At 39.3% G+C, this 19,120-nt stretch overlaps 1 protein-coding gene across 1 annotated transcript; it reads left to right on the forward strand.

Moving 5' to 3' along the window:
- Window positions 1-307: 307 nt before the first annotated feature.
- TMF1 (TATA element modulatory factor 1) lies at window positions 308-18,053 on the forward strand. The gene is made up of 17 exons (XM_056336286.1): window positions 308-602; window positions 3,086-4,326; window positions 6,003-6,106; window positions 6,978-7,104; window positions 8,049-8,154; window positions 8,805-8,947; window positions 9,526-9,692; window positions 9,911-10,067; window positions 10,565-10,657; window positions 11,292-11,448; window positions 12,178-12,370; window positions 12,711-12,780; window positions 12,860-12,952; window positions 14,010-14,120; window positions 14,758-14,904; window positions 15,361-15,486; window positions 16,325-18,053. The coding sequence occupies exons 1-17, from the start codon at window positions 461-463 to the stop codon at window positions 16,466-16,468; spliced, it is 3,321 nt and encodes a 1,106-aa protein (XP_056192261.1). The 5' UTR covers window positions 308-460; the 3' UTR covers window positions 16,469-18,053.
- The last annotated feature ends 1,067 nt before the right edge of the window (window positions 18,054-19,120 follow it).

Below are 19,120 nucleotides of genomic sequence, written 5' to 3' on the forward strand. Positions count from 1 at the left end.
GCCTTGCGCTGGAACTCCGCAGCGAAGGGGGGGGCTTCGCTGCAGTTTTTAATGGGGTAGTGTTTAACCACCCCGTGTTTGGAAGCGCTAAAAGGCCCCACGCAAGCGGGGGGGGGGGGGCGGCACAGCGGCGGGCCGGGGGTCGCTGCTGGCGCTTGGAGGCCGAGGGAGGCCGGGAGGGGCGGCCGTGCTCGCCACCCCGCCGTGCCGCCCCGGCCCTGGCCCCGCCTCCTCAGCGCCGCCGGCGGGCGGCTGCGCGTGGCCCCGCTTGCGACGTGGAGCCCGGCCGTGCGCAGGCGCGGGGCCGCCCTGCCCCCCCCTCCCCTCCCCGCCGCGCCGCGCCGAGCGCCGCCGGGCCCCGCCGCCGGGCCGCGGGCTCTGAGGGCAGCTGGGCTTCCTGTCCGCCTCCGCTGCTTGTGCCCGGTGCCGCTGCCTCCGCACGGGCCCGGGGACGCGGAGGATGAGCTGGTTCAACGCTTCGCAGCTGTCCAGCTTCGCCAAGCAGGCGCTGTCGCAGGCCCAGAAGTCCATCGACCGGGTGCTGGACATCCAGGCCGAGGAGAGCCCCTGGCCCGACGCCGTCATCCCCGACTACGGTGACGGTGAGTGCGGCCGGCGGCGGGCCGCCCCCCCCACCCTGTGCCGCCGGCCGCGGGGCGGGCTGAGCCGCCCTGGCCTCCCTCCGGCCCGGCCTGGCCCTTGCCGCGGGGCGGAGCGTCCCCCCCCGCCCGGTCTGTCCCCCTCACCCGGGCGGGGGGTGACCCCCGGGGAGACTGGGCCGTCCCCCCGCCCCAAGCCCGGCCTGCGAGGCCTGCGCGGCGCCTCACGGCCCTGGCAGGCGGGGGGGGGACCGCCGGGCAGCCTCGGCGGAGGGTGGTACTGCGCCCCTTACCCGTGCTGCTCACGGCGTTATTGTTTTGCCGAGACGCTAATAGATGACAAAACCTCTCAGGTAGCCAAAAAGGGGGAGTTATGTTCTCTTTGAGGCACGCGTGGGTTCTCCCTTTGCCCCAGAGTTGCGGAGGAGCAGCTGAAGCCTGCCCCACGCAAAGCACGGAGTGCCCGCTGGCTGCGGCGCCAAGTTACCACCTCCCGGCGCCTGTCGGAGGGAATGTGGCCGTGGCAGGGCTGTCGGGGCCGTGGCAGGGCTGTCCCGGCTCGGTTATGGGGAAGTGGCTCCGCTGTGCGTGGGCTGACATAGGACCTGAGAGCCACCAGGCCCGAGCTGCTGTTTGGAAAGGAAAGCGCAAAAAGGAGCCCTCTGCTTAGAAACCCGTTTCCCCCTAAAGAATGCCTTACAGATAGGAATGGATAAAGAAAAGGGTCGGAAACAGCTCATCGGGAAACAGCGTCCTGCTGCAGTGTGCAGTGCAGCATATCTAGAAGACATGTAGTTGTAGGAGGAGGTTGTTTCGGGCTATACACACAGCAGAACTGGATTTCTGAGAATCAAAATCTGCAACCATTGAAAGCGTTTCTAGGCTGGTTGTTCAGCAAAGTGTAGGGTCAGTTTTGCGTGTCTTTCTCTTTTGTAGCAGCAAGGGCTTGGCAGTTGCTCAAGTAGTCCAGTGTCACCTTAAACGATACTAATTGTTCGTAGAAGATTGATTGCATCGTGCTTATGAAAACTTCAGACTTGCCCAAAGAATTTAAAAATTTATTTTATATCTTAGTATTTATAGTAGTTCTGTAATTCATCAGGAAAGCAGCAAAGATCAGCCTGCAGATGTTTTTCGAGGAAAATGTGATTGTTTTTAAAAGAAGTCAAAATATTTTCTGAATGTTACAGTTCACTGGCAGAGCTTTTTCTGAAGCTATTGAATCATGGACAGGGCAGTAATAAATCAGATGTTTGTTGTATTTTTGGCAATGAGAGCAGTAATTATCTGATTTGACATCTTGAGGCCAGCAGCTATGAACAGTTTCTAAAAGTGGTAGTTTGCTTTAAATATTATAACTTGGCGTTTTTTAACAGATGCTGCTTTATCAAGTGAGTTTGTTTTTAAGTAGCCTGAAATAGTTATGTTATCCAGATTATGTTTGTAGGTCTAAAATCAACTTTAATACTATTTTTTTGATTTATCTTTCTTACTTGGGATGCTGAAATTTGATGCTGAAATTGTTATTATTCTTTCTGTTGACAAGTCCTGGAAGACCTGCAAGAAATACAATAATAGGAACTGTTGATGTTTTAGGGCAGCTTCAGAACTAATCAATTCAGTATTTCACCACAGGAGAAGAAAACTATGATCTTGTGTGTGCTGCTGACAATGTGTGTTGTCAGCTTCATGCTGTTGTTTGGTTTCTGAGGGAAAATTGAAATTGCAAATTTCACAAATTGAAAGGGCAAGAACCCTTCTTACAGTGTACATGCTACAAATATTAAAAGCTTGTTCCCTCAGTTTTTTGCAATGGTGCATGCAGTGTTTGTGTGCTACTTGGCAGATGGCTTTCAAGACCTAGTAATTGTTTCATCCTCCTGTAATCTGTTTAATTCTCTGCTTTTAAACTACAGTTTTTCAGATTGTTTTGCTTAGCCTTCTATAACTATACAAAGCAGACAGCGATATTCCCCTTTGCTTGCTCCCTTTTCAAAGGAAATGATTGCTTTTTGTGCCCAAACAGGCTTCACGCTTGCCTTTACAGCTTTTAGAATGTTGTGTGAGCTTGTGTCCCCTTCCCAGACACTTCCCTCTATCTCCTTTCTGAAATTCTCTCTTGGATTAGTGGTGGAAGTTCGGTGTGGTTTCTTGCTGCCTTTGCTGAAGTTACTCTTAAACAGGGAGGGAGCAAGTTGTTTCCATTCAGGTGCTCCTACTTTCTAGAGGTGTCTGTGTCCACCTTAAGTCTTACTTGAGAATTACTTCATGTCTTCCTCAAGCTTCTTTTGCTTTGTCTAAAAATCGGTTCCAAGCTTTGTAAGGAAGTAGTAATGAAAGTGGTGGTGTTTGTAATCATGTATAATATTCACTTTGTTACATGATACTGAAAACATTTTTTCTGAACTGTTGCATCTAAAAAGACAAATACTGAAAAAGAATACATTTGAAGTATTCTTGCCTCTCTGTTTTTTTTATTGTTTTAGGAACAAATTCTCTCATAAGTGGAGGATGGGATACATCTTCCTGGGGCTTAAGTTCAAATACAGAACCACAGAATCAGCCAATATCGCCAACAGCAATCACTAAGCCGGTGAGGAGGACGGTAGTAGATGAATCTGAAAACTTCTTCAGTGCCTTTCTCTCTCCAACAGACGTTCAGAGTATACAGAAAAATCCGGTGGTATCCAAACCTCCAACCAAATCACAGAGACCCAAAGAGGAGGTGAAAAGCACTTTAAAGGAATCTCAACACCCCAGTCAGCTGGAAGTACCAGTGCCTACAGAGGCAGAGGTAAAGGATTGCTCTGTAGCTGGCCTAGTGGACTTAAAAAACCTTGATGTTCCCAAGGGGAAAATAGAAGAGAATTCTGTGCTTAAATCTAATGCCAAGCATGAAGAAAGCACAAATGAAGTCACTGACAAAAAGGTGTCTGCTCTAAATTTGGAAGTACCTGAAGACGCTGTTAATGAAAAATCCAGTGTAGGAGGGAATGGAAGGGGAGGTGCACTGGATAACACTTCACAGTCTCTTAATGCAGGTGCAAAAGACGTGGGTTTGGAAACTAAGGAGAGAAAGACTGAGGACAGGCAAAGCAATACTCCATCACCTCCAATTAGCACTTTCTCCTCGGGGACATCCACAACTAGTGATATTGAAGTTCTGGACCATGAAAGTGTAATAAGTGAGAGCTCAGTGGGTTCAAGACAAGAAGCTGCAGATTCAAAATCCAGTCTTCATCTAATGCAGACGTCATTTCAGCTCTTATCTACATCTGCCTGTGCAGATTATAATCGTTTAGATGACTTCCAAAAACTGACCGAGAGCTGCTGCTCCTCTGATGCTTTTGAAAGAATTGATTCATTCAGTGTACAGTCTTTAGATAGTAGAAGTGTAAGTGAAATAAATTCAGATGATGAGTTATCAGGCAGGGCTTCTGCTTCAGCATCTGTTGCTGTCAGTCCTTCTGCGCCAAAGACAGAAACGGTTGATGCCCTGAAAAATAAATCTGAAAACTTGAATGACGCTCCTGTTTTACATGCTGAGGAAGCTGAGATGGAAGAGAGTGGGAGAAGTGCAACTCCTGTTAATTCTGAGCAGCCAGATGTTTTGGTTGCTGCCGTGCAAACTGCTGAAGAACAGATTGTGAGAGAGGAGACTGAGGCGCAGCAGGATGCCGTTGGAAAAATGTTAGAAGAGGACACTGAAAAACAAGAGCTTAAAAAGGTAATTGCAAAATGTGTTTTGTAAACACACCCTTTAGTTACAAATGAAACTCCTATCATCGCCTTATATAGGTATTAGATTCACCTTATTTGATTGAATTAATTGATGCTGAACTACCTTACCTTGTAGAAAACTGTCCTTGATATTTTGCAGTGGGATAATCCTGGTGAAATCTCAGGTCAAATAGTTTTGGGTTTCACCTAATCCACCTAGTTATCATTACTGTGAAGTGTGAGTAGTGCTAGCAAATGGGAAGCCGTGATAGGTCAAATGTGCTACTTTTAATTCTTTGGTGGGCCCCCCAGCCCCATGAAAGGTGGAAGAGATTTCCTGAAGTATTTTGGTTTGAATTATGAAACTACAAGCTGTTAATATTTGAGCAATAATCAAGATAATAATTTGAAAGTGTTTTTTTCTACAGACTTATAAAATGTCAAAATTTTATTATATTCCAGGAGCATTATGCATGTTCTTGGAGGATAGCAGTAGCTAGTGTAAATAAATCCTTTTTACTACATAAATTAATGTTTGGTTTTAACAGAAATTATCTTTACTTTTGAAAAGAAGGTGTGCTAGGCTTTATAATGAAAAAGATAAGCATAGTTATGGATAGTGAATATATTAAAAGAATTTTGTGTGGCTAGTTTAGATAGGTAGAATGGCTGGAGATGTGACAGAGTAGGATACTCGAGTATATGGAAGGCTGAGCTGGAGCTCTGAAGCAGTGTGTTTTGTCCAGTTCTGCCAGTGTGTTGTATGAACTATCTTTTTTCCATTTCCTTTGCCAACTTAGTGTCCCTTTACTATTGCTTTTAATTTCCAAGCCCCTTTGACATGGGTTTTGCTCTGCTCACAGTCTATGTGCCAAACGTAGATGGCCTTGCCCTGTAGGCATGTTTGCAATACTGATGCTGTTTCTGTTAGTAATATGGGAAAAGCAGTACTTATTATGGAAGTTCTTAAAACCCCAGTGTAATCTGTGTTTTAAGGAAAGCATTTTTTTGTGTAAATTTTACAGAATGTCAGTGTAAATTCCATAGAGAACTCCAAAGCTGTGGACTGTTATCCATAAGTTTTCCTAACTTAAATGTTTATACAATGTGGGTAATAGTGTAATGGACCACAGCAGATTTTGTCTTTCATTGGCTGTGTTGAATTACACTTATAGAATATGTTTCATTTGTTTATATTTGCATGTATGTTTGTGTTATTTCACTACATTTACCTTTCTGAAATCTGGTATTACAAAAATATTTTGATGATGTGAGCTAAGAGATTTTGACCCTGCCTGACGGTTTTCTTCCCTTATCTGATGCTGTTTTGCTGCTTTGTGCTAACGTTTCACAGAAGAGACCTATCAGCTCTGTTTAAAAACTTAATTTATAATCAGATTTAACTATAGATGGTTTTGTTGAGGAACTTAGCTAGGCAACATGTGCTTACTTAGTAGGATTTCCACACCTGTAGAAAACTGGTTTAAATATTGCCTAGTTCTAAATTAATGTGGCAGAAACACGATAATTTTCACTGACTTTTACCTCAAATTCCTAAAAACATTGAGAAGTTCAGCTTTAAATAGTGTTGGGAGGGAATGGTGGGGGGAAAGGGGAAGCCTGCCCCTCCTGTGTTTTAATTGTCCCATTCATCTGATCTTTATCTGTAAAAACATTGTCCAGATGATTGATTCATTAACTGAGAAACTGGAGAAGAGGGAAATACAGTTATTAAGTACTAGTAAAGAAAAGGCGCGCCTGGAAGAAGCTTATGATAACCTAAAAGAGTAAGTATGAAAATATACACAGTAGTGGGTGTAACTGTAACTTTACTGTAATACAATCCGTAGACAATATTGTAAAACAAGTAGCTTTATAACTAGAACAAAGGTTGCAAGGGATGTGCACTGTTTGGGAAAGGTGGAAATAATGATTGCATGTGCTGTGATGGTATTATTTTAAAGACACATTATTTCTGGGGCCAAATCTCTTTTGGGAAGAGGCTAGTCAAAGACTTTTCAGTAAGCAAGCAGTAGGAATGACAAACGTAGTGTAGAGTCAGACTTGGCTGTTAATAAAGGTCTTTGTTAGAAGACTGGATTCAGCTATTAAGGGAGGCTGGCTTTGCTGATACAGATGGGTGAACCTGATTTACTAAGTTACTTGCTGACTGAAAAGTAGGCTGTGAAAGTGTGGTAAAAGGTCTGGTTATAGGAAAAACCTGAATTCATTATTTAATTCAGTTTAAAGAAAAAAAAAGAAAAGAAAAGTTGGATTTACCAGTTTACTGATCAAATATCAAGTTTAAAAAATTTACAGATAATATGTGGAGGTATTATTTAGTAACTAAATTGGTCTTAACTTAAAAATACATTTAATCAATTTTCCTTGTCAAAAAGAACTTGATTAAAAAGGGCAAAACATTTAGGGTAAATCTGCATTTCATGGTTTTCATGGGTAAATTACTGAATTAATAAAGACCTTTGATTAGTACTTCTAATATAGATGTGGTTTTTTGGCCTTCTGGATAATGTGAAGTAAAATAAAATAAAAAAAGCAACACCCCCCCCTTTAAAAGCATTTAAAACAACCTGTTGCAAACTGCTTGGAATGTCACATAACTATGCAACTGTTCTGAAATGTTAATTTTAAATGTAGTGAAATGTTTAGAATGAAAGAAGAGAGCAGTAGCCTTTCATCTCTTAAAGAGGAGTTTGCTCAGCGAATTGCGGATGCCGAAAAGAAGCTCCAGCTAGCCTGCAAAGAAAGAGACGCAGCTAAAAAGGTAGTCTGGCTTTTTAGTGAAATTAATGTTTATTGGTTTAGAACACAATTAAATTTCTTGGGGTAGATTCATAAAAATTAAGAAGAATCGTGAGACTGACAGGTGCTACCTCATGGTATTAGTAACTAGAATAAGATGTTTCAAGCCTCCCAGGCTGCTTGGTGTTGACCCATGTATTTTTGCAGCTGTGTTGTGAACCAAGTTAGGGAACTCATTTAAGTTAAAGTTAGTCTGGGGAAAAAAAGGTTTAACTTCTCCTGTCATTTACCTTGTACCCATATATGCATTTGCATTGGTGTGAGGGAAAAGAATGGACTAGAGAAGTGGCAAAGAATGGGAATGGCTTCATTAGAGTTTTAACTGGTAGGAAAGTTAAGGACTGATGACAGATTAGTTTGGAATGAGCAAAGAAGTCTGCAGCAACAAAGTTTATGGAGTTTAAATGTTCTTGACCTGGTATCGCAGAGTTACATTTCCCTAGCTTATTACTAGTTTGTGAAAAGTAAACTCAAATCTGTAACTAGAAAAAAAAATACTCTTCATAGTTACTTTGTCACTGTGCATGTCACAGCATTGGCCCAGTAGTAATTCAAAATATAAAAACTATTGGATACCAGTGTGGAATACAACAGTTTATTTTTATTACATTGCAAAAGTTTAAAGTATAGAAAATTAAATGGAAGGAGGAGTTGGAAGAAATCGTACAGAGAATTTATGGAGTCTCCATCCTTTGAGGTTTTTAAAGCTTGATGGAATAAGGCTTTGAGCAATCTGATTTGATCAGATAATCTCCAGAGTTCCCTTCCAACCTAAATTGTTTTCAAAGAAAAGCCTTTTGAGAGGAAGGGAGGGGAAAAGAAAAAGGTGATCAGTGTAACTTACTGTGTGTTTTTCCCAAGTATGTTTTAATAAATAGTCCCTAAGTATTTTATCCTTTTATTTAGGAAGTAAAGACTGTTAAAGAAGAATTGGCTACTCGACTTAATACCAATGAAACCGCTGAATTATTGAAAGAAAAAGAAGAGCAAATCAAAGGATTAATGGAGGAAGGTGAGAATTAAATTTTTTTTTTAATAGTGAAAATTTGTAGAATAATTTGAAACATACTGCCTTCACATAGAGCCTTCTTTATGTGGGGAAAAAATACAACATTTGAAGCATGTTCAATGTTTCTGAGCAATTGAACCATTTAGCTAAGAGCAAAGAGCAGCAGGAGGGATCAGTCAAATACAGGTGGCTAGCGGGGTACTTTCTGCAGCATGCATTGAAAGGTGCTGTGAGGTAAAAGCAACATGCAGAACCATGCTCCATGTTCCATTTGGCAGAAGTCTAACTAGGGCATTGTTCAAGCCATTTCTACAGTTTCTCCATTACTGCTTTTTAATTTTTGGAAGTGTAATATTGTTACTAAATTAACAGACTATTTTGGTATTTTTTCCCTGATACTATGAGCTTATTTGCTTTACTTTCAAAGCCTTTCACTGCCTACCCTATCTCACTATAGCTTAGCATAGCAAGGCCATCTGAGGGATAAGGTAGTTTTAAAACTTAAGAGCTTGCATGAAAAAAATGTACGAGTAAGCATTTCCATACATACTTGATTATTATTTTCACAGAACCGAGGAGCAGGGGGAGATGTGAATAGAGAGTTCACAGAGTAACAGCAATGTGCACTAGCGTTATGTTCCTTTTCTTCACAGGAGAAAAGCTTTCCAAACAGCAGCTGCACAATTCCAACATTATTAAGAAATTAAGAGCCAAAGAGAAAGAGAGAGAAAATACTAACACAAAACAGAATAAAAAGATTAAGGAATTGGAAGAGGAGTTACAGCATTTAAAGCAGGTGAGATGTTTGGAATTTTTTTTTATGCTTTTTGCATTAGCTGCAGAGTAGCCTTTTAGAGAGGCTCTAGATAGTCTGGGGTTTTTTTCTTTTCTGGGACATTTCTCTATTTCATGTTTTTGGAATACTGAGGTGTGATTTCTGTGTGTGTTCTCAGAACAGTTTAAAATTATGGTCAGGTATCTTTCCAGCTGCTTATTTGCACCTGCACTGCTGGTTGTCAGATGGGCTGACAAAATTCAGTGCGCTACATTTATAGCTGGGAAAACCTATAGCAGCAAAATTTGGGCTTTTTTTTCCCTTTTTTTCTTCCCCCCCCTCGGTTAGTGATTGAATCAAGATCTTAGAAGCAGCAGACCCAGTATGAGGAAGTATGTGGAACTGTGATGATGACCTCCCCCCCCTCCCCTGGGAAAGATGGGGGAGCAAAACCTTTCTCTTTGGCGAAGTGTTAGATCAGTTTAGTCGTTTGTGTAACTTCATCCTAACTAGTTGCCGGAGTTGTCATTGTCCTCGGATGGCATTGTCTACCAAGTGTGCTGGGATTAGTCTCATGCTTCTTGTTTGTGCTCTGATAGGTGCTTGATGGCAAGGAAGACCTTGAGAAGCAACATCGAGACAGCATTAAACAACTGAACAGTGTTGTAGAGCGACAAGAAAAGGATCTTGCTAAACTTCAGGCAGAAGTGGAAGACCTTGAAGAACGGAACAGAAGTGTTCAGGCAGCACTTGACAGTGCATACAAGTAAGCAGATAACCTGTGTGCCTGTACTCAACCATACATTCAGCTTCTGTGTCTATTTCTTGTGCAATGCTTGTGAAATGTTAATATATAACAAAAGTTATTTGCAAAGTTTCTGTTACCATTGTAGTAACTGTAAATGAACTACTCTTTTTTTATTTATTTATTTTTCTCCTCCGCCCCCCCCCCCCCCCCCCCCCCCCCCCCCCTTCCTCCTCTAGGGAACTTGCAGATCTTCATAAAGCTAATGCTACAAAGGACAGTGAGGCACAAGAAGCAGCCCTAAGTCGGGAAATGAAGGCAAAGGAAGAGCTTGGGTTAGCTCTGGAGAAAGCGCAGGATGAGGCTCGGCAGCAACAAGAAGCTTTGGCAATTCAGGTGGGTCTTAGATGAGGTGGAAAAAAACCCTTTTTAATTAAACAAATAAATGTACTCACTCAGGTGGTGTGTGCATCTGACATAATGAATCAGCTGCAATATAAGGTGGAACTCATTTTTGTGTACTTAGCAAATACCCAAAGGATTTCTTTTCTGTCAACTTGTTCAGTCTTTAGTGGTAGTTGTGCTAAGCTTTAAAATCCCAATTCTGTTTTATAATACTTCAAATTTTATTTATTTAAATGAAATTACTTTTGACAGGTTCTGTGTTGTTTGTAGCGCTCTTAGCATAAAGCAAAGTTCAAGGAATATAGTTGGACAGAATTTTTAGTGATAGATAGATCAGTGTAACTATTTGTGTGCATGCAGAACTTAAGCCTGTAACTTGTAAACAGACATAGCCTCTCCAACAGTGTTTAAAAATGGTGTAGGACTGTAACAATTAATAAGGTGGTACTGTTAACTGGACAGGAGATTAGTGATGATGTCTTGTTTAGGTGGCGGACCTGAGGCTAGCACTGCAACGTGCAGAACAGCAGGCAGCAAGAAAAGAAGACTATTTACGCCAGGAAATTGGTGAATTACAACAGGTACTGCAGCAAATAGATGATGCCAACTTGTATGTGCCAGAGGGCTTTTAAAAACTGAAAGTAAAATGCTATCATGACATTAATAGCCTGAAAGAAAGGCTTTGTTTCCTGGTTACCTGTGGTACTTGTCCTGTGTAGAACAGCAATAAAAATATTAAAGGAAGTGGGTTTTTTCAATCACATATTGAAAACAAAATCACATTTTTTTATAGTGCCTCGTAATTGGAATACTGTCCTTTTAGTATAAGACAAAGTACAGCCATTAAGTTTGTGATAGTCCTGTAAAATTGCTAGCAAATATATTTGAATGGCTCTTTAGCTGCTTCTTGAGAATATTTTTATTGTTCTTAAGGTCCAGAAGATAGATTGTTGCCAGAATGGTTCAGGTGATGTCCAGAGGGCTGGACAATTCTGGGCAGTTCCTCTATCACGTATCTAAAAATGTTAGGCTTCTATTTTGGAATTTCACACTTTACTGTGACTTTGAACACATGAATTTTAGGATGTAAACCAACAGTAATGCAGTAATTTTAGAATGTAAGCCAACTGCTATGTGTTTAGCTGAATTCTATATTAATCTTTCAATCCATTATATGATTTGTAAAGCCTAATTGTATTTAATATGTGATCTTAGAGACTCCAAGAAGCAGAGAGCCGGAATCAAGAACTAAGTCAAAGCGTTACATCTGCTACACGGCCACTTCTCCGACAGATAGAAAATCTGCAAGCCACACTGGGAGCACAGACCTCTGCATGGGAAAAACTGGAAAAGAACCTTTCTGACAGACTTGGTAAGAGGGTTTCTAGCTTTTACTGAACTGTGAGGCTCTTGATGAAGATGTGAGATGGCTGAAGGTAAATGAACAGGGTTTGATACTTGCTCAGAGCATAGATAGTGGATCAGGAGATGTAAGCACAAAATGCTTTCCTGTAAGGAAATGAAATGGTGTGGGGAGTATTCAGCTAACGTTCTTGGACAGATAATTCACTGACACCCCCGAAAATGCCATGTAACATGATTGCACAGTGGAGGTGTTAAGGTGTACATGTCCTTACAGCATCTAAAGGAAGGATGCCTGCTGAGACACTGAAAGTATATGAGCATTTTCAGTTGTCAAGCCTCGTGCTTATGTGCTATATTGTAAAGGTTGGAGTCATTTACTTAGTGCATAGGTAATGAGACATACATTTGTTGATACAGTAGTAATTTATTACTTTAAATGAAAAATGCATATAATGCCCAAAGACGGACCCAGAGAATTTGCTTCCTTTCTGGAGGCAATCTAGTTGCGTTCTGGAGAAGTGAATATGAAGTCTTGTTCTGCATTGCTTTGATCCTCTAACTGTATGGTAGAAAATAATTTCTATTTAAATAGAAACCAGCTGTATTTTTAAAAAGAAAAATTAGCTGTATATTTAAAAAAATCTCAAATTATATTTTGACGCATAAATAAATGGCCTGTCTTATAGATGCTTGACAAAACAAGTTAAATTCTATGGTTTTCTTTACTTAATGTTAGGTGAGTCTCAAACTCTTCTAGCAGCAGCTGCTGAGAGAGAACGGGCTGCTACAGAAGAACTTCTTTCTAATAAAATTCAGATGTCTTCTACTGAGTCTCAGAATAGTCTTTTAAGGCAAGAAAATACACGTCTTCAGGCTCAGCTAGAAGTGGAGAGAAACAGATTGAAGAAAATGGAAAACGAAAACAGTAGGTGAGTTGCATTTTGGTTAACAGTATCTCTTTAAAATTGTAGAAAGGGGGTAAGCTATCTCTTAACGTAAGAATCTGCAGCAGATCTTTGTGCAAAGCGGGAAGACTTGTTTCTTTTGAGTGTTGAGGAGCAAAATGTTGACAAAATGTTGCAAATGTTGACAGGAATTGATAAGGTTGCCCAGCTTGTAAAGGCTGCTTTGTTTCCTTCTAAAGATTGAAGCTGTTACTTTCATAATGTTCTAAAGCCTTTGAAGCTATGTTTGTTTAAAAGCATATGAATCCAGTGTAAACACGGGGTACTCAGTGACTTTCCCTACCTCTTTCTTTTCTCAATGTAGGTATGAGATTGAACTAGAAGGGCTCAAAGATGAATATGCAAAAACCTTGGAAGATGCAAAGAAAGAAAAGGTATTGCCTACTTCAGCTTTAACTATGTTATTATTGAAGTCTGAGCTATCAGATTAGCAACCTGTATTTATTTTTGTAGACACTGCTAGCTACACAGTTAGAAATGGAGAAGATGAAAGTTGAACAGGAAAGAAAGAAGGCAATTTTTGTGCAAGAAGCAGCAAAGGAGAAGGTACTGAACCCTAATATTTCTGTTCAGTCTTAATGATGCTATAATTATTTTAGTAGATATCTAGAATCTGAAACTGTCGTAAGCAACAAAGTGGACTTAGAGCCACACAGTATATACTGTCAGCCCAGGCATTAGAGACTTGGCTTTTTCTGTATTGTGACTGCCTTTTACTTCCAGTGAAAGAAGTGCTTGTGTTACACTCGCTGAAATGAGTCTTGAGTAATAGTCTATTTAACCTGAGAAGGGATAAAATATGCATAATGATTGTTATAATCTTCTGACTTTTTTGAATGCTCTTGGATTCTTTTTCTTCTGGACCTACTTGTTTTCTTTGCTTAGGCTACTTAGCATTGCTTCCACTGAATTCCTGTTTTGCATTTCATGTGACCACATGCTTTCCAGCTTAAGTCACAAGTCACAGAACGGTCCCTAATAGTCCGTAGCTTTGTGACTTCTAATTAGCAGTTAACATTCAAGTAGAACTGTTTCTATTACTGCTTTCTTACCACTTCCAGTTCTAAAATCCAAGTGCTTTATTGTTCAGAGGCTAGCATACTTTCAGATGCTGCCTGTACAAAGAGGTCAGCCTGTTTGGAAGGTACATCAGTAAGGTATCAGCATGTGGAAAATGAAGAAGATTTTTTTTTTTTTAAATTTATTAACATGCATCTAAAAAGAGACATACTTTTAGATTTAGGATATTCTTCCTGTGATACATTTGGGCACACAAAACTGCCTCTGATTCTCCTTTGGCTACTTGAAAGAAACATTCCTTTGGTGTAACTTGCAACTTCTGTCTTTGTTTCGTGAAAAGTTTTGAGAACTTGAAGATAGGCCATAAGTGTTAGTAGCACAGAAATTCTTCATTGTTGGAATTTCATATGTTTTAGTGGTGAGGGAGAGGGGAAGAGTTATCTGTCACACTGTTCTATGGTTGGTGGTGGAAAAGGGCAGTTTGTTCTTTACAGAATCTGTCATTTGCCACCTGGAAAACTTTTTTCTTTACCTGACTGGTGATGATGTATGCATTTTTTTTTTTTATTATTTTTATTTTAAGGACCGGAAGTCATTTACAGTTGAAACTGTTTCAAGTACTCCAACTATGTCACGCTCTAGTTCCATAAGTGGAGTTGACATGGCAGGTCTTCAGACATCTTTCCTCTCGCAGGTATCGTAGATCAGTTATACTGGCCTTTTTGTTTTGACAGACTGCTTGCTTGCTTTCTTCTTCAAGAAGTTTTATTAGTAGAAAATTGCTCTTCAAGAACATATTTGCATTAGACAAAGTAATTCCTGTGCAGAAATGTCTGAAACCTGTTTACAAGATGTCTTATGATTGTAAAACAACTGTGAAAGACAATGTGAAACTACAGCTTTTATTGCGGAGTAATTATGCATGTGTTGGTGCTGAGTTCACAGGTCTAATTTCATCTAGAAGAGTTGAATAACACTAGTTATTTAGGATTTATTTTTACTAACCATCATGGTTTAGGGCACAACCCTGCTCCCTAGGCAGTATTACTGACTGTTGTGGTCTGTTATGGTTATTGATGGCCAAGCTAAATGGCAGTTGTATAGGTGACATAAGAACTTGCCAGTATGGAGCTATCTCAAACTGTATTCACCTGAAGCTTTTGTTTTTATGTTAAATATTAATGTTGAAGTTAAAAAACTTTAAGCATTGAAGTGTTTTCCTGATAACTATATTTTTAAACCTTAAATGATGTAATACTTCAGGAGAGTGAAGACTGTAAAGTATGCATGTTTTTGTCTTGTTTTAAGCTTCTCTAACCTTTTCTTTGTAGGATGATCCTCATGATCACTCACTTGGGCCAATAGCTACTAGTGGGAGCAATCTTTATGATGCTATAAGGATGGGAGCAGGTTCAAGTATAATTGAAAATCTTCAATCACAGCTAAAATTAAAAGAAGGAGAGATTTCACATCTACAGGTACTGTAGTTACTCTTATGTAACCAAACACAGCATTTATAAGTATAAATGCTAATGCAATCAATATTATATTAGTGGGTTTATATTCAAAAAGCTTGGTCCCTCTCCTCACAGCAGAGTGCGTTCACTCTTCCCCTTTCATGACAGTTCTGTTAACCAGAAAAGCCCCTGGAGGTACATGTAGAGATGAGCAAGAGAAGGATTTGTTGCTGCCTTTCTTGTTTTGGCAAGGACCTATCCAGGCAACTGCAGTTGTCTATCTGAAAAAGAAAAAAACCCCAAAGCCAAACCACTGATTAGATTTGTGAAGAAAATGAGGGTGCATCTGAGGTGTGCTGTTTCATAGTCTGGCTTTAGAAAAAGCTTTAATTACTATATCAGAGTATTTTAATATGGTGTTTTATAAATACACCAAATTCTTCCCTCCTCCTAATTGTTAAAAGTGTTTACCTTTAGCTGGAAATTGGAAACCTTGAGAAAACTCGATCAATAATGGCAGAAGAACTGGTTAAATTAACAAATCAAAATGATGAACTTGAAGAAAAAGTGAAGGAAATACCAAAATTACGTACACAGTTAAAGGTAAGTGTATTTCTGTTGCAACTGGTATAAAATTGACATATTTGCGGTTTTTTAGGAATATGCCTATCAATTTAGGATTATATTTGAATCTGTCCCTAATCATAAATGACCAAAGAGCCTGTGATGTTTATATAAAGTAGAATATGAAAATGCCTACTCCATAACTAGGTAGTGACTTAGTTGTTAGAAATGTGTGGTGCATAAGATTGCATGCTAAATCAGGGAAAGAACATTTTTTTTGTTTGTCTCATTCAAGATGCTTGTCTGGAAGTAGTCTTTAGTAAAGGAGGTGTTTTGATACATAGCATGGATTTATGGGAGTCTAATGCAGAAGCTGAATGAGGTGCAGCAGTGATACAAGTAATGGGACAACTATTTTAATCCTCTGAATGTTTAAGAAAGTAAATTGAAATATTCAAATAGTTTGGGAATAATTTTGGAAATTATTGTTCTGTAAATACAGGCTGTTAAATTTCGCAATGAAACATTAAACTGTGGTCATTCCTGCAGTGAAACTTAGTGCAGTTTGCTAATTGATGCTTGTAGCAGTTAACTTCAAGGTGCTTCAGTACGTCCTCTGAAGCCAGCATCAATTCTCTGTAGTCAAGGGTCTGTGTCTTAGGAACATCTTCCTTTTCTATCTAGAGTATAAATCTGGCCATATTCAGAAAGTCAAAGCATGAGATATTTTTGAAATCTGCTATGTGCTTCACTGTAAAGTAATTATACTTTGATAAGATAATGCTACACTCATTTTCCCTAACAGTGTAAAACACTATCCTAGTAGCAACTTTTTTTAAGTTGAAAACCAGTCAGGTAACAAACTGTGTCCTTACAGGATTTGGATCAAAGATACAATACAATTCTTCAGATGTATGGAGAGAAAGCAGAGGAAGCGGAAGAGCTCCGACTAGATCTTGAAGATGTGAAAAACATGTACAAGACTCAGATAGATGAACTTTTAAAACAAAGGCAAAATTAATTCCTGCTGGAACTCTTTAACATTATATGATAACAGATTGTAAAGATAATGGTTTATGTAAATGCTGAATTTAAATGTCTTGTAAAAATAACTGTATTATAGAAAATGTGACTATATAATAGAGTTCATATGTTGACAAAAAAATCAATGCTTTAAGTGTCTTGTACTGTCTGCAGTTAAGTTATTTGTGCAATATTTAATTTTTTTTTCAGTCATCCCTTTATTTAAGTTTTTGCTAAATGATGGACCATTTTACTTGTAAACAGTAGCAGAAGTGATGATTGTACCTTGTGAGACAGCACTGGAAGGCATGAGTTTTACTAAAGCAGCCCTTGATTCATAAACTCTGTATGCCTATGAAAATGACATTAGACGTCTTTCTTAAGTGTTCTTAATATGAGCTTTTCTAAAATCTCATCAGTTCGTTAATTTTTAATAACAATAGCAGTGTCTTGTTTTCTGAGGCATAGTTAGATATTTTTATGATGGGAAAATGGTATTTGTACTTGCAACTTCTGAATCTGTTAGGATGATAATTCTCTATTCTTACAAATCAGATTAGTCTGACTATTTTACACTAAGTCTTCTAAAGCAGAGTGTGAGACTCAGATAAGACTTGAACGGCTTCATCTTGTGTACTGCTTGCGTTCTCATGAGCTGTCTGGAGACAGCAGCTCTGCTCATAATTCTAAATGTCTTTAACTTTTAACACCAGAAATCTGAACTATTCAATATTTGTTCTAGATTTGGATACTGATCTTTGATAGTAGCTAAAACAGTTCAGAAGAATGCTGGAAATTGATTTTTTTTTTTTTTTTAATTTTATTTTAAATAAATTGCTGCTGCTCTCATGGTTCCTTGTATATAAGTAGCAAGGGTTAGACTTTTTGCAGAATTGTACTGTGACTTAATATAGTTTTCAAGCAATTCTCCAGTGGCTGCTGCGTATTTCTCATGTCATTCCTTAAGCAAGGTATTGGTCAAATAGCATCCACATGGCTTGAAGTTTAGCTGCATTTTTGGTAATGTCAGAGGAAATGTTTGAATTGGACCCTTGGGAATGCTGAGAATCGGGGGAAGAAGCTTGCGTCTTCCTCTCTGCATTCCAGACAGCAGATATTTTTGCTACATCTCAGAACTGTAGCTGTGATAGTTATTCATGTGAAATACTCGGCAGTTGAATTTCTTTGCTTGTGATACCATTGCCTCTATTGAGAGAGGGTTTTTTCCCATCTTCGCATGTTGTCGTTTGTGTTAGAGAGCTCAATTCCTGCTTGTGTATTCAGTGGCCTGAGAGAGAGAAATGATGTGAATGATGAGAACTTGCTTCTGGAGAAAAGCCTTTCAGTAATATGACTTCTCTGTGGGTGTTAAGAGATGTATTCCTCATTGGGAGAACAGTTAGTCACTGAAGTTACACAGGCAAGAGTATGTTCATGGAAAAGCCTAGTTCAGTTTGAGATTCGAGCAGTTACTCTGAGGATTTCAATAAAGCCACAGAGCAAGAACACTAGAATTTGTCTTAAATCCCCATCTGTCATAGAAACTTTAATTGCTTTAATAAAATAAAAGACTTTCTTTCTTTTTCTTTTCTTTTTTTTTTTTTTCTTTTTTTCATGGGGAGCGGGGAAAGAAGTGCCCTGTTACTGTCTTCATTTTAGTTTTGGGAACCAAGGTGAAATCATTTTTTCTTTTTTTCTTCTAAAACCTGAATTTAACACTTTGCCTTGATATTGAAGCATGTTTGGTTGGTCTAAGTTTCAACCCCACCCTACCACAACCCAACAAAAACCCATGCAAAAACCCAAATAGAAACTGTGTAAAAGTACTTGTTGGAACTTACTGGAATTGCTGTAAGTTAAAATGATGATGTGCAAATGTTAGAAGTTCAGCCTTTTCTAAAAAAAACCAAATTTGTAATGAGGGTCTGGCATTAGAGATTCTAGTCAGCTTCTATCTATTGCACTGAATCAATGAATTTCTGATTTTCACCATTTTTTAATAGTTTTGGTAGACACATGCAGCATTTTCTTAAAAAAAAAAAAAATCCTTTGAACTTTTATTTGGACCTATTTCTGCCAATGCTTCTGAAGGCAACACTTGCTGTGTAATGTGTGAGTAGATGCTCCTGAAGGGCTGAGACAGGTGCAGTTTTGAGTATGTCACAGACTATCTTGGGTTTTCTGGAAGAGCTTAGGTAAATGGGAAATGTTAACATGTCAGCATTAACTGTTTTAGATATAAAAGCATTTGTCAAGAGTATTAGATTTTTAAATTTTACAAAAGTGGATGTAAATATTTGTATTGACTATTTTTGGATTCTTTATTCCTGTTTAGTGCAACCTTTTACGATTGCATGAGAATCGGATGGCCTACCGTGTCTTAATCATCAAAGCCTTAGAAAACAAAGTGGCTGTTAGAAGATAACAGACTTTATTCTGGTATGGTCATCCTTGGTCTAAATCTTGTATGTTTGTTTTGAAGAAATATCAATGTCTGCTCAGACACCTTAAGTCCATTGCTATTACTGAGGTTGCCTAGAAGAGTAACATGCAAAATGAAAGGACCTGGAATACTAACGTCCGCTTCTGTTTATTATTTGTGGATATTCCCTCTGAAAGCAACTAACATACCTCATTTCCACTGCATATG

The sequence above is a fragment of the Falco biarmicus genome, chromosome 4, assembly GCF_023638135.1.
Source record: "Falco biarmicus isolate bFalBia1 chromosome 4, bFalBia1.pri, whole genome shotgun sequence".
In the NCBI taxonomy this organism is placed as follows: Eukaryota; Metazoa; Chordata; class Aves; order Falconiformes; family Falconidae; genus Falco; species Falco biarmicus.